This window comes from Pristis pectinata, chromosome 3 (assembly GCF_009764475.1).
Source record: "Pristis pectinata isolate sPriPec2 chromosome 3, sPriPec2.1.pri, whole genome shotgun sequence".
NCBI lineage: Eukaryota > Metazoa > Chordata > Chondrichthyes > Rhinopristiformes > Pristidae > Pristis > Pristis pectinata.
In genome coordinates, this window is record NC_067407.1 from 68,925,502 (window position 1) to 68,939,438 (window position 13,937).

The 13,937-nt window shown below is 41.5% G+C and overlaps 1 protein-coding gene across 4 annotated transcripts in view; it reads right to left on the reverse strand.

The window, feature by feature from the left end:
• Positions 1–292: 292 nt before the first annotated feature.
• sod2 (superoxide dismutase 2, mitochondrial) overlaps positions 293–13,937 on the reverse strand; it is a 55,848-nt gene continuing 42,203 nt past the window's right edge. For 3 of the 4 annotated variants that reach the window (XM_052011400.1, XM_052011397.1, XM_052011398.1), the window contains exons 2-5: positions 9,886–10,088; positions 7,115–7,231; positions 4,616–4,795; positions 293–559 (exon numbers count right to left, since the gene is read on the reverse strand). In XM_052011400.1, coding sequence (XP_051867360.1) covers positions 414–559; positions 4,616–4,795; positions 7,115–7,231; positions 9,886–9,973 — 531 coding nt within the window. In that variant the 5' untranslated portion in view covers positions 9,974–10,088 and the 3' untranslated portion in view covers positions 293–413. The remainder of the gene's footprint in view (positions 560–4,615; positions 4,796–7,114; positions 7,232–9,885; positions 10,089–13,937) is intronic. The other variant, XM_052011399.1, reaches the window with a different exon arrangement.

Sequence of the window (13,937 nt, forward strand, 5' to 3'; positions counted from 1 at the left end):
CTGGCAGAAACACATCAGGACCTTCAAAACAGAGGTTTATAGGCAGGAAAATAATTCTTCAGTTTTCAAGACACCAAAAGAACTGTTCTGAGTGACTATGGTATAGGGAACCGATACAGATTCCGGGCCTCAACTGCCCATCACATCATAATGGCAGTAAAACAATCTTCAATCCTCTGGCAGTAAAACAGTCAAGTTTACACTTGTTAATGAATTCTAAAGACCTAACCATTTTAAGAGAGTGTTCATCATATGCGCAAACAATTGCTTTCTTTACACCACACATGCTGAATATGTTTTAATGTTTTAATGATTTAAACATTATCCTTAACAGTGCAAACTGTGTTTAATAACAACCTGCCAAACAAGTGATGGCAGGACTGCTCGCTGCTTCAGCTCCAGCTGAGGACCATTCATTTCATGGCAGCTTTGAGTCTCTCTCCAACATTCTCCCAGTTGATAACATTCCATATAGCTTTCAGATAGTCACCCCTGACATTCTTGTACTGCAGGTAGTAGGCATGCTCCCACACATCTATTCCAAGTAGGGGGGTTAGACCTGAAACACAAACTTAAGTCAATCCCTTTCCATCACATTAAATTTAAAAAAAAACAAATTGTAGATTTTTTTTTGATGTGGAAATACAGGACCAGATGGCTGGTTAAGATGGTAGACTGAGCCTCGTGGCTCTTTGTTTTGTTTTGCAATTCCTAAGAAGCATTTTCCTTGTTCTTATTTCTCCATCAAGTCCTCACTGGTACCCTAAACCAGCCAGTCCTGTCACACCCACAGTCCCGTCAGGCCCATCTGGTGAGTGCCTGATTGCACTACCCCCACCAACCTATTCTTATACCCTCACCATCTCCCTCCAACCTGCCACCTACTCCCTTCCTATGCAATATTCCCCTCCCTTTCGCCTTAGGCACACTCGCCCTTTCACCTTCCCCCAATCCCTCTGATATGCAGCCTTCTCCCTCCCTGAATTCTGCATGCAAGGCCTTCCTCCTCCCTTTCCTACAGACCCATCTTCTCTGTCTTGCTTGCTATTTCTCCTCCCTTACACAAGCCCTCCCTTCCCTCTTTCTCGGTCTTCTCCACATGCCCTCCCTCCCCTGTGCTGTGTGTGCGCGCACTCCCTTCTCTTTCCTCTCACCCCATTCTCCCCTCCCTTCCCTCTCCTCTTGCAGGCCCTCACTCCTCATCGACTCCATGCCTGGTGTACATTCTTGCATCCTCCTGCCTTCCTTTCCCTGCCTCTCTGACCCTCTCCAGCATGGTTTCATGAAGGGAAGATCCTGCCTGACCAACCTATTGGAATTTTTTTGAGGTAATCTCAAGTAGGATGGACAAAGGAGAGGCTGTGGATGTTGTGTATTTGGATCTTCAAAAGACCTCCGACTAGGTGCCGCACAAGAGGCTGCTAAATAAGATGAGAGCCCATAGAATTACAGGAAAGATATTAGAATAGGTGGAGCATTGGCTGATAGGCAGAAAGCAAAGGGTGGGAACAAAGGGATCCTGTTCTGGTTGGTTGCCGGTTACTAGTGGTGTTCCGCTTGGTCGGTGTTGGGGCCGCTTTTTACACTGTATAATGATGATTTAGATTATGGAATAAATGGTTTTGTGGCTAAGTTTGCAGATGACATCAAGATAGGTGGAGCAAGAAGTGTTGAAGAAACAGAAAGGTTGCAGAGAGACTTGGACAGTTTAGAAGAGTGGGCAAAGAAATGGTAGATGAGATACAATGTTGAGAAATGTGCAGTTGTACACCTTGGAAGAATAAATAAACAGGCAGATTACTATCTAGATGGGGGAGAAAATTCAAAATTCGGTAGTGCAAAGGGACTTGGGGGTCCTCGTGCAGGATACCCTAAAAGTTAACCACCAGGTTGGATCGGCAGCAAGGAAAGCAAATGCTATGTTGGCATTCAAGAGGAATAGCGTATAAAAGCAAGGATGTGTTGATGAGGCTCTATGGGGCACTGGTGAGACCTCATTTGGAATACTGTGTGCAGTTTTGGGCCCCTTAGAAAGGACGTACTGATGTGGGAGAGGGTTCAGAGAAGATTTACGAGGATGATTCCCGGAATGCAAGGCTTACATACGAGGAGCGTTTGTCAGTTCTTGGACTGTATTCATTGGAGTATAGAAGAATGGGAGGGGACCTCATAGAAACATTTAGAATGTTGAAAGGACTGGACAGAGTAGATGTGGCTAAGTTGTTACCTTTGGTGGGTGAGTCCAGGACAAGAGTGCACAGTCTTAGAATTAGAGGGTACCCACTTAAGAGAGATGAGGAGAAATTTCTTTAGCCAGAGGGTCATGGACTTATGGAATTCGTTGCCACTTACAGCTGTGGAGGCCCAATCATTGGGGGGGGTTTAAGGAGGAGAATGATAGGTATCTAATCAGTCAGGGTATCAAGGGATATGGGGAAAAGGCCAGGAATCGGGGCTAGATGGGAGAATAGGTTAGCTCATAGTGAAGTGGCGGAGCAGACTCATGGGCCAAATGGCCTACTTCTGCTCCTTTGTCCTGTAATCTTGTGTGATCCACTATGATCCACATAATTAATCCTCTTGCTGACTTCAATCTCCCACACTACACAGTTTTTCCTCCAGAATACTCTGTGTTCTGTAATAGAGGAGATCAGTATTTACTCAGGCACTTCAAGTATGGCAGAATATCAGAGATTTGCTGCATGGCAAATATAATCTTGGACAATTGCTTGGCCATTCCCAATTTAAACTGTGCATGGGGAAATGAAAATGAAATACAAAATAGCTAAGCAATGACTAACCCATCGTAATATAAGCAAATAACATTGAAAATACTCAGCAGGCCAGGCAGCATCTGTGGAGAGTTCTGATGAAAATCATTGACTAGAAATGTTAACTGTTTCATAGAGGGTAGCCAGGGAGAAGGAAGGACCACTCAAAGGACAAAGGAAGGAACCAAAAGAAGTGGACGAGTTACTAAATGAGTATTCCCATCAATATTCACCAAGGAGATGGATACGGAGGATAGCGGGATTCATGGAGGGGTATGTTGATATTCTAGATCATGTTGATATTAAGGAAGTGGTGGTGTTGGGTCTCTTAAAGAACATTAAGATGGCTAAATCTCCAGGTTATTGATTGAGACAAGAGAGGAGTTTACTGGGACCTTGACAAAGATCGTTGAATCCTTGATGAAGATCTTTGTATCCTCACTAGCAACAGGTCCCAAAGGACTGGGGAGTAGCCAATGTTGGTTTAAGAAGGGCAATGGGAACAAACCAGGAAATTAAAGGCTGGTGAGGCTTACATCAGTGGTAGGAAAATTATTAGACAAGATTCTTAGGGATAGGATTCACTCACATCTGGACTTATTAGTGACAGTCAGTGTGGCTTTGTATGAGGCAAGTCACATCCTTACAAACTTGACCTGAGTTTATTTGAGGTGACGAAGATGATTGAAGATGGCAGTGGATGTTGTATGCAAGGAATTTAGTAAAGTATTTGACAAGGTCCCTCAAGGTAGGTGATCCAGAAGATTAAGGCACATGGGATCCATAGTGAGCTGGTAAATTGGATTCAAAATTATCTTGGTCCATGGAAGACAGAGGGTAGTGGTGGAAGGGTGTTAATCTAGCTGGAGGTCTGTGACCAGTGATGTTCTGCAAGGACCAGTGCTTGGAACTCTGTTGTTTATGATATATATAAATGACCTGGATGAAAACATGGATGGGTGGGTTAGTAAGTTCACAGATGACACAAAGATAAGTGGCATTGTGGAAAGTGTAGAAGATTGCCAAATGATACAGAGGGATACAGGTCAGTTGCAGATATGGGCAGAGAAATGGCAGAGCAATGGCAAGACCCTTAACAGTGTTGATGTACAGAGAGATCTTGGGGTCCAAGTCCATAGCTCCCTGAAAGTCGCTGTACATGTTGATCAAGTGGTAAAGAAGGCATATGGCATGATGAAGGCATTGAGTTCAAGAGTCGGGAAGTTATGTTGCAGCTTTATAAAACTTTGGTTAGGCCACATCTAGAGGATTACATTCAATTCTGGTTGCCCCATTCTAGAAAGGATGTGGAGGCTTGGAGAGGGTGCAGAAGAGGTTTGCCAGGATGCTGCCTGGATTAGAGGGCATGTGCTAATAAGGAGAGGCTAGACAAATTTGGGTTGTTTAATCTGGAGTGAGGAGGCTGAGGGGAGACCCTGATAGAAGTTTATAAAATTATGAGAGGCAGAGATAGACAGATGGTATCTTTTCCTCAAGGTCGAAATGTCTAGTTCTAGAGGGCATGCATTTAAGGTGAGAGGGGGTAAATTTAAAGGAGATTTATAAGGCAAGTTTTGTTTTAGACAGAGAATGGTAGGCGCCTGGAACAAGCTTCCAGGGGAAGTGATGGAATCAACGTTTAAGAGACATTTAGACAGACACATGAACAGGCAGGGAATAGAGGGTTATAGACCACAGTGCAGGCAGATAGGATGAGTTTTAAAATGCATCATGGGCCAAAGGGCCTTTTCCTGTGCTGTACAATTCTACACAGATGTTGCTTGAACTGCTGAGTCTAGTTTACATTCCAATTCCAGCAACTGGAGTATTATGCTTTGACTAACCTGTTGTTCCTTCCAGTGGGTCTTGATTGGGACAAGCTGCAAGCTGTAACCTTCCCGAATTCTTGTTGTATCCCAGCCATCCCCATCCTGAGCCTTGAACCCCCACTGAAATTGTGGACATCATCTCCTTAAATTTCTCAAAGGAACCAAAGTCTCTTTTGATGATTTCCATTAGCTCTCCTGTACAACAAAAACCTGGAGTTATGAATCATTCAACTAATACCAGTGTAGTTTCTCACAAAAGAAGTTACAAGACCACATCCTAATTATTAAGGAACGTTAACATTTAGAATGTCTTGGGCACTTCAGAAGATTTAATGAGAATGCTTCATAGATGATTATAATAACCAGTATTTTTCACCATTTCTCCCTGATGAACCCAGCCTCAAGAGAGGACACACTGCAGCTTCACATTGCAAAATGTACGTAAATGATAAAGTAATCCACATAATTTTTTTAATAAACTGTGCTGAATACTTCCATACAGCTGAACAGACAAGTGAGTCAACGTTGGTGTCAAGAAAATTGCTAACTTCAAAACAGGTGGTGATCATGATGGGTGATTATCCCTTGCTAATTCATTGCAATAAATAAATTACATAGTGCTACCTGCTCTTTTGAATTTCAAGGAATCAAACAGGGATCTAGATACATGCCTTCTTTCAGGTGGCTGCACATGTAAATGGGGAGGTGCATTTCAACACCAAAAAGTGTAAGAAATTTTTTCAAAATTGGGATTGATTCTTCGGATAATGGCTGAATATGCAAGGCAGCAAACATACAATTTCAAATTATGAATTGGAGGTCTTGGAATAAGCTGAAAAGGAACAACATACAAAATGCTCGAGGAACTCAATGGGTCAGGCAGCATCAATGGAGGGAAATGGATGGGTGATGTTTTAGGTCAAGACCCTTCATCAGGACTGGACAGAAAATAGCCAGTATATGTAAAGGTGTGGGGGGAGGGGGTGGAGCAAAAGCTGGCGGGTATAGGTGAATCCAGGTGAGGGGGGGGAAGAGAGACATGAGGGGGAGGGGGACAGTGGGAATGACGTAAAAAACTGGAAGGTGATAGGTAGAAGTGACAAAGGGCTAAAGAAATGGAATCTGATAGGACAGGGCAGTGGACCATGGAATAAAGGGAAGGAGGTGAGGAGGGAACGGGAGGAAGGAATGTGTGGGTGATGGGCAGATAGAGAGGGTGGGGGGAGGGGGAACAGAAGGGGTTATGGAGCCAGTGGGATAAGGGAAAACAAGGGGGGGGCAACAAGAAGGAAGTGGTTACCAGAAGTGAGAGAAATCGATGTTCATGTCGTCAGGTTGGAGACTACCAAGGCGGAATACGAAATGCTGTTCCTCTAATCTATGTCTAACCTCAACTTAGTAGTAGAGGCGGCTGCGGACAGACAGCTCGATGTGGGTGTGGGAATGGGAAGTGGAATTTACCTCCCCATTTACATGTGCAGCCCACCTGAAAGAAGGCATGTATCTAGATCCCTGTTGATTCCTTGAAATTCAAAAGTAATTTGTTATTTATTGCAATGAATTAGCAAGGGATAATCACCCATCATGATCACACCTGCTTCGGAAAGTTAGCAATTTTCTTGACACCAACTTTGTCTATTCAGCTGTATGGAAGTATTCAACACAGTTTATTAAAAAACTATGTGGATTACTTTATCATTTATGTAACACGTGGCCACTGGGAGATCCTGGCCATTATGGCGGATGGAGCAAAGATCCTTACGAAGTGATCCCCCATCTATGTCAGGTCTCACCGATGTAGAGGAGGCCGCACTGGGGAAGCAATAAATAACACCGATGGAATCACATGTGAAAGGACTGCCTCACCTGGAAAGACTATTTAGGCCTTGAATGGTAGTGAGGGAGGATGGGTAGAGGCAGATGTAACATTTAGCAGGGATAACTGCCTTGAGGGGGATAATTTTGTACTCTACCCTTAAGCTGCAAAGGAATTGGCCTTAGGCATTAAACAAACACTTTGACCCACATTTCTTGGACTGCAGTGAGCAGGAACTTCCAGTGGACTGACAAAATACAGAGAACTCTCTTGTTTATGATCAGGAATGGAAAACTATCCTATTACAAACAATTACTGCAATATCTCCAGATGTGGCAAAAGATAATCCCCACGTCTTAACAGCAAGAGGAGATCAATGTGACTATGGGTAACCAAAAGTATGAGTAAACCACAGGACAAAGTTTTGGATTACAGATCATTAAGCTGGGGTACATTAATGTTTCTCTTGCCCAAAAAGTTCCAGGTCATTTATAGTGCTTTCAGATTGTAAATATGTCAAAGGGAAAAATAGCATTGCCGCATGGAGTATGTATTCTACACATGGTCTTGCAATATTGTACTTAAAGTATTTATTAAATCATTATTTTAAAAGTGCAATGTGCTGTTTTTAGTTATTTGAGCACAAGCATTCTAAATTAAGTGAGAGTGCTTGTCATGTTTCCACAATTCAAACCTACCAGCAGGTTCCCCTCCACCACTTGGAGACAGATTAGTCCAGAAGATAGAGTGATTAATATGACCACCACCATTAAATCGCAATGCAGGCTGTAAAGCAATCTGAGCTGTGACATCACCTAAAATATATTAAACAAGTTATTAAGATCAACTCATTTTACAAAACAGTTATTCACTGTGTGAGAATGTACTTAGTAAAAGCACTGGCACATCTTTCCTCAGTGAGAAAAACAAAAGGTAAGATTTGTGACATCCCAGGTTACATAACCCACTGCTGGAGTGGTGGAGCAATGTTCAGTTCTGGTTAATCTTTCCTTCACCATCACAGCTGCAAGAACAACCCAGGTTTCCCTCATTTTCACGTTTCCTGTTCCTGGGACAATTGGAGCAACTGTTCCCTGCTCACTCAAGGTGTTCTTCCTAAACAATAGTCAAAATTGGCTACAACATTAAGCTTCTACATTGTATATCTACAATGTTTTATAAGATTGAGTATAACTTTGTTGCTTTTATATTCATACCATTATAAACATTTGCACCCACTATTTCCACAAAACCTTTCATCCTCTAGCTAAAATTTAGTTTAGTTCATCGCCATTTTTCTCTGTAAGTTCACATTTTCCCACATTACATTTCCAAAAGAATGTTTAATTTACCAGGCACGTCATCTTGAACTCTGTCACAACATCAGAGAGAGAGATACAACACAGAAACTGGCCCTTCTGCCCACCAAGCCTGTGCCAACCATTAACCATCCATTTACACTAACCCCACTTTATTTTCCCCCACATTCCCATCAACTAGCCCCCCCACCCCCAAGATTCTACCAGTCACCTGCACACCAGGGGTAAATTACAGTGACCAATTAGCTCATGGACGATGAAAACATCCAAGGAAAACCCATGTGGTCACATGGAGAACATGTAAACTCCACAGACAGCGCTGGAAGTCAGCGTTGAACCCGGGTCTCCAGCTCCACTGTGCACAATTGAGCTATTTGCCAGTTGCAAACTGAAATTATCCCCAGTTTGGATCATTAACATCAAGCAGAAAGTGCAGAGGTCCTAACAACAGCTGTCTGAAGCACACCACTGCACACTTCCCTTAAGTTTGGAAAATCGACAGTCCCTACTACTGTTTTCTGATGCTAACTCAATTGTATGTTCACATAACCAATGTACCATGGGCTTCAGTTCTACTAATAAGGCTGCTGTGAGGGGTTTCCTTTTGAAAATCCATATTTTCAATCAACCCACTTCATTACTCTAAATTCATTAGTCAAGCAATTTGCTGTTAACAAATACTTGTCAATCCAGATATTCCCCACACCAACCTTATCTTTGTTTAATATTTCTAAACATTTTCATCTCTGACTTGGTTTTATGATTGGGAGCTGTGACGGCAGAGCTAGACACCATTTAGACCACTGAGTCCATACCAGTTCTTGGTAGAGTAATCCAGCCCCACATCCCCATGCAATTCCTGCAGCTCTGCATGTTTATTTCTTTCATGTACCTATCCAATTCCTTTTGGAAATCATTGTCTCCTCTTCCACTCTCCTCATAGGCATTGAGTTGCAAGTTATTGCCACTTGCAGCATTAAAAAAAATTCTGCACATCCACTCAAATCTCTTGCTCAGAGCCTGGAAACTGTGGCATGGACTTCCCTCTTTCTGACATTGGTTGCTTTGTATTTTCTTGTTTGCTTTGTATGAACTCTTCAATGGAGCTGGCTGTTACAATAGTATGATATCACTGTTCTTTCTGGATACCTGGATTTTGCTTTTGTAACGGTGACAAAATTGCCACAAAATGCAACAAAGCTCAACACTTTCAGAGTAGTTCACAGTAGTTCATGTCACATCACAGGTTTCCAAACAATAATGTGGAAATACTGGTGGCATCTTCTGGATTCCAAGGTCTGAGTGTGTGTACTCTTAAGTTGCTGTCAGTTTTACAAATGTGATAATGTCAAAAACTGACAGCTCCTATATTATTACGACTGCAAAGTCCTGAAATTCTGTGATGAGGGGCAGACTGCAATCAATATCTGACTCGAATTCAATACAAACTTCCTGCAGAGGCAAGGGAGACAGTTGAAAACAGCTAATTTGCAAAACGGCCAACAAAAGATGAAGCAGAACCACAACTTGAGAGTATGTTGACAAAGTTACACATCCCAAGAAAAATGCATCCTGTGGCAGATAGCAAAAACAACCATCAGCAAGGATGAGAGATAAAGTATGGGCAGCACAGTGGCACAGCTCCAGTGACCAACAATCTTCACCTCTGGTGCTATCTACTTAGAGTTTGCACATTTTCCCTTTGACTGTGTGATGCTCTGGTTATTCCGGTTTTTCTCCCACATCCCAGTAGGTAGGTAGGTTAATTGGCTGCTGTAAATTGCCCCTAGTATGTTGGTGAGTGGCAGTATCTTGGGGAAGTGATGTGAATGTGGGGAGAATTAAACAGGATTAGTGTAGAAATGGGTACTTGATGGTTGGGGTGGACTTGGTTGGCCAAAGGTCCTGTTACTGCAGTCTTCCTCTCTCAATGACTATGTATAGCAACACATAGTTCACAGAAATTTAGAACAAACTTCAATGAATACTGGGAATTGATGACAATTATGAATATTAAGTCCATTAAGCATCTCCTGCCAATGCTTCGAATATAATGATTAACTGATTCAGCCAACATGTCTTTTTCTTTAAAAGCAGGTGTGTGCATTCCTTTCAGGTCATTTGTTGCATTGTTAATCATACTCACTTACCCTTTGTTAAGAACTCTGCATATTTCTCCTCTGCAACATTTAAGTTGTTGACATAGGTAGCATGATGCTTGCTGTGGTGCAGCTGCATTATCTCCGCACTGATGTGTGGCTCCAATGCACCATAGTCATAAGGCAGATCAGGTAGTGTGTGCTTTTGCTTGAATGCTAGATAATGCAAAGCTGGAGAAGTGTTCGACACACATCTATACATAAAAAAATCTCAATTAATTGGCCATTTATGGTAAAAACAAATATTCTCCAGCATCCAAAATTTTAAGTATTAAAACACTTCACCATCTGTCACAGCCTTGTCAAACAAACTGATGTGATTAAAACACTAACATCTATGAATGAGCTTTCTTAATTAGTCCCTGCGAACACACACAAATAAGTCGCACTAGAAAAGCGCAGAACAAATTCTCTAGGTAACTAAGGAGATTGATAAGATCGGACCTACATGGACTTCATGATAGGCTGGTCCAGAAGATTAAGGCACATGGGGTCCAAGGTGAGCTGGCTAATTAGATCCAAAATTGGCTTGATGATAGGAAGCAGAGGGTGGTGTTCAAAGGATGCTTTTCCGATTGGACCTCAGTCACTAGTGGTGTACCACAGGGAATCGGTGCTGGGACCCTTGTTGTTTATGATACATAAATTAATGACTTGGATGTGAATGTAGAAGATTTTATTAGTAAGTTTATGGATGACAAAATTTGTTGGTGTTCTGGAGAGTGAGGAAGATAAAGTCTGAAGCTGCAGCAGGATACAGATCAGTTGGAAAGTTGGGACAAGCGTTGGCAGATGGAATTTAATTCGACAAACTTTTGATTAGGTTTTTTTTTTGATGAGGTGACTAAGTGATTAATGAGGGTAGGGCGGTGGTTGTTGTCTACATGGACTTTAGCGAAGTCCCTCATGGTAGGTTGATCAGGATTTAATAGTATAGATTCAGAATTGGCTTGCCCATAGAAGGCAGAGAGTAGGGGTGGAAGGGTGTTATTCTGGCTGGAGATCCGTGACCAATGGTGTCCCACAGGGATTGCTGCTGGGATCGCTGTTGTGATAGATATATATGACTTGGAAGAAAATGGAAATGGGTGGGTTAGTAAGTTTACTTCCACTACCCTACCCTTATCAATCACATCATCACCTCCACAAAAAAAGCTCAATCAAGTTTGTAAGACATTGTGGTGGAGTTGCAGACAGGATGTCAAAGTACGTCAAAGTAAGTTACAGTTGCAGGTGAGAAATAACAGAGTTTAATGTGGGCAAGTATGAGGTGCTGCACTTTGGGAGGTCAAATGTAAGGAGAAAGTATGGCAGGACCCTTAACAGCATTGATGTACAGGGCAATCTTGGGGTCCAAGTCCATAGCTCACTGATAGTGGATAGTAGATAGGAATTGTATGGCATGCTTACCTTCATCACTGGGGGCACAGAATGTAAGAGTCAGGAAGTCATGATGTAGTTGTATAAAACTTTGGTTAGGCCACATCTGGAGTATTGCGTGCCCTATTACAGGAAGGATGTGGAGGCTCTGGAGAGGGTGCATAAGAGGTTTACCAGGATGCTGCCTGGATTAGAGGGTATGAGATATTAGTAAAGTTAGACAGACTTGGGTTGCTTTCTCTGGAGTGTCGGAAGCTGACAGGAGAACTGATAGAGATTTATAAAATTATGAGAGGCAAAGATAGGGTAGACAGAATCATTTTCCCAGGGTAGAAATGTCAAATACTACAGGGCATGCGTTTAAGGTGAGAGGAAGAAAGTTTAAAAGTGTGAGGGAAGTTTTTTTTAAAAATCAGTGTGGTAGGTGCCTGAAACACACTGGTGGCAGTGGAAGCAGATATGATAGTGGTGTTCATAAAGCTTTTAGAAAAACACAGGAATATGCAGGGAATGGAGAGATATGAATCATGTGAAGGCAAAAGGGATGAATTTAATTTGGCATCATGCTCGGCATAAACATCATGGGCCAAAGGGCCTGTTTCTGTGCTGTACCGTTCTATGTTCAAAATGCAAAGTGATGCATTTTGGAAGGTCAAATGGGGTAGGAAATATACAGTAAATGGTCAGGTGCAAAGGACTGTTGATGAACAGAGGGACCTTGGGGTTTAAGTCCATAGTTTCCTGAAAGTGGCAACACAGGTAGATAGGGCAGTATAGAAGGCATACTGTATGTTATGCTTGCCTTCATACGTTGGGGCATAGCACATATAGGACTTGGATGTTACGTTGCAACTTTAAACAAAATTGGTTAGACTATTGTCAAACTATGCCAAAACTAGCAAGTCATGGGACAAAGCAGTAGCTAGCAAGAGCAAGTTTAGTAATCAGGATAGCCAGGAGCATGGATTGGCTCGGAGGACTGGGATGTAAGAGCCATAACAGAAATGTGGCTGAGAGAAGGGCAGGACTGGCAGCTTAATATTCCAGGATACAGATGCTACAGACATGACAGAGTACAGGTAAGTGAGGAGGGGGTGTTGCTTTTTTCCATAAGGGAGGATGTAACAGCAGTATTTAGAGATGACATTCTTGGGGGATCGTCCAGTGAGGCCATATGGGTAGAACTTAGAAACAAGAAGGGGAGGGTCACTCTAGTGTGGCTGTATTATAGCACCTCACCCCCACCCCCCCAAAATCAGTGGAAACTTGTGGAGGTGTGTAGAGAAATTGCTCATAGCTGTATGAATAATAGACTCCAAACTTCCTCAAATTAAAGCGAAGGATCAACAGTACCACTCCTAATGTTTTCCAAGTTTAAACATGATATAGTTTGAGAGAACCATTAAAAAGTAGTAGGGGGTATTGGATCCTTCCATTTACACAAAATGGATCATTTGGCCATTAAGGTAACAAAGGCAATCATACGGTTAGCGGAGGCAGATAAATGGCCAGACTCTATCCTTGGTAATCCAAAAACTGCAGTGATAGGATGAGGTTGTAAATCAATCTTCAATACATTTGAAATAGTGTTAAAAATATCTTTCCAATATTTTTCCAAGAGGACAGGACCAAAACATGTGTGTCAAAGAAGCCACATTCGATTTACATCTGTCACATATAGGATTTATATGTTGATAAAAATGAGCTGGTTTATCTTTTGACATATGGGTCCTGTGAACTACCTTAAACAGTATCAAAGAATGTCTGGCACACATTGAAGATTTATTAACTAAATGAAGAATTTTCTTCCAAGTCTCTGTAGGTAAAGATGTCTGGAGTTCACTTTCCCATTCATTCTTAATTTTGTCCAGTGGTTCTGAATGAATTTTCATAATTAATTCATAGATTGTTGCTATCAAGCCCTTCTGACAAGGATTAAAACCGAAAATTTTTTCGGTAATTTCAGTTTTGTAAGGTGTGGGAAAAGAGGGTATAGTAGCTTTTAAAAAAATTTCTAATCTGCAAATATCGACAAAAGTGTGATCTAGGCAAATTGTATTTGTTAGACAATTGTTCAAAGGATGAAAAACAGTTATCAATGAATAAATCACGAAAACATACTATTCCCTTCCTTTTCCATATGGAAAACGCTGAATCAACTCTGGATGGATGAAAGAAATAATTAGATTGAATGGGACTTGATAGATTAAATTTATTCAATCCAAAAAATTTACGAAATTGAAACAATATTCGTACTGTATGTTTAACAATTGGGTTAATCATATGTTTACTTAATTTCTTAAGTGCAAAAGGGAGTGGAGCTCCTAAAATAGAAACTAATGAAAATTCAAGTACTGATTGGGACTTAAGGTGTATCCAATTGGGGCGTTGAATTGCATCTGAATCTTGCATCCAAAAAATTAAATATCTAATATTGATTGCCCAATAACATAAAGTTAGGCAAGGCCATATCACCATCCTTTTTTTAGTTTTTGTAAATATTTCTTACTTAACCTTGGGTTTTTATTCTGCCAAATATATCAAAGAATTTTAGAATCAATAGTGTCAAAAAAAGATTTCAGACAAAAGTTGGAATCGCTTGAAATAAATATAAAAATTCTGGTAAAATATTCATCTTAACCGCATTAATTCGGCCTACCAAT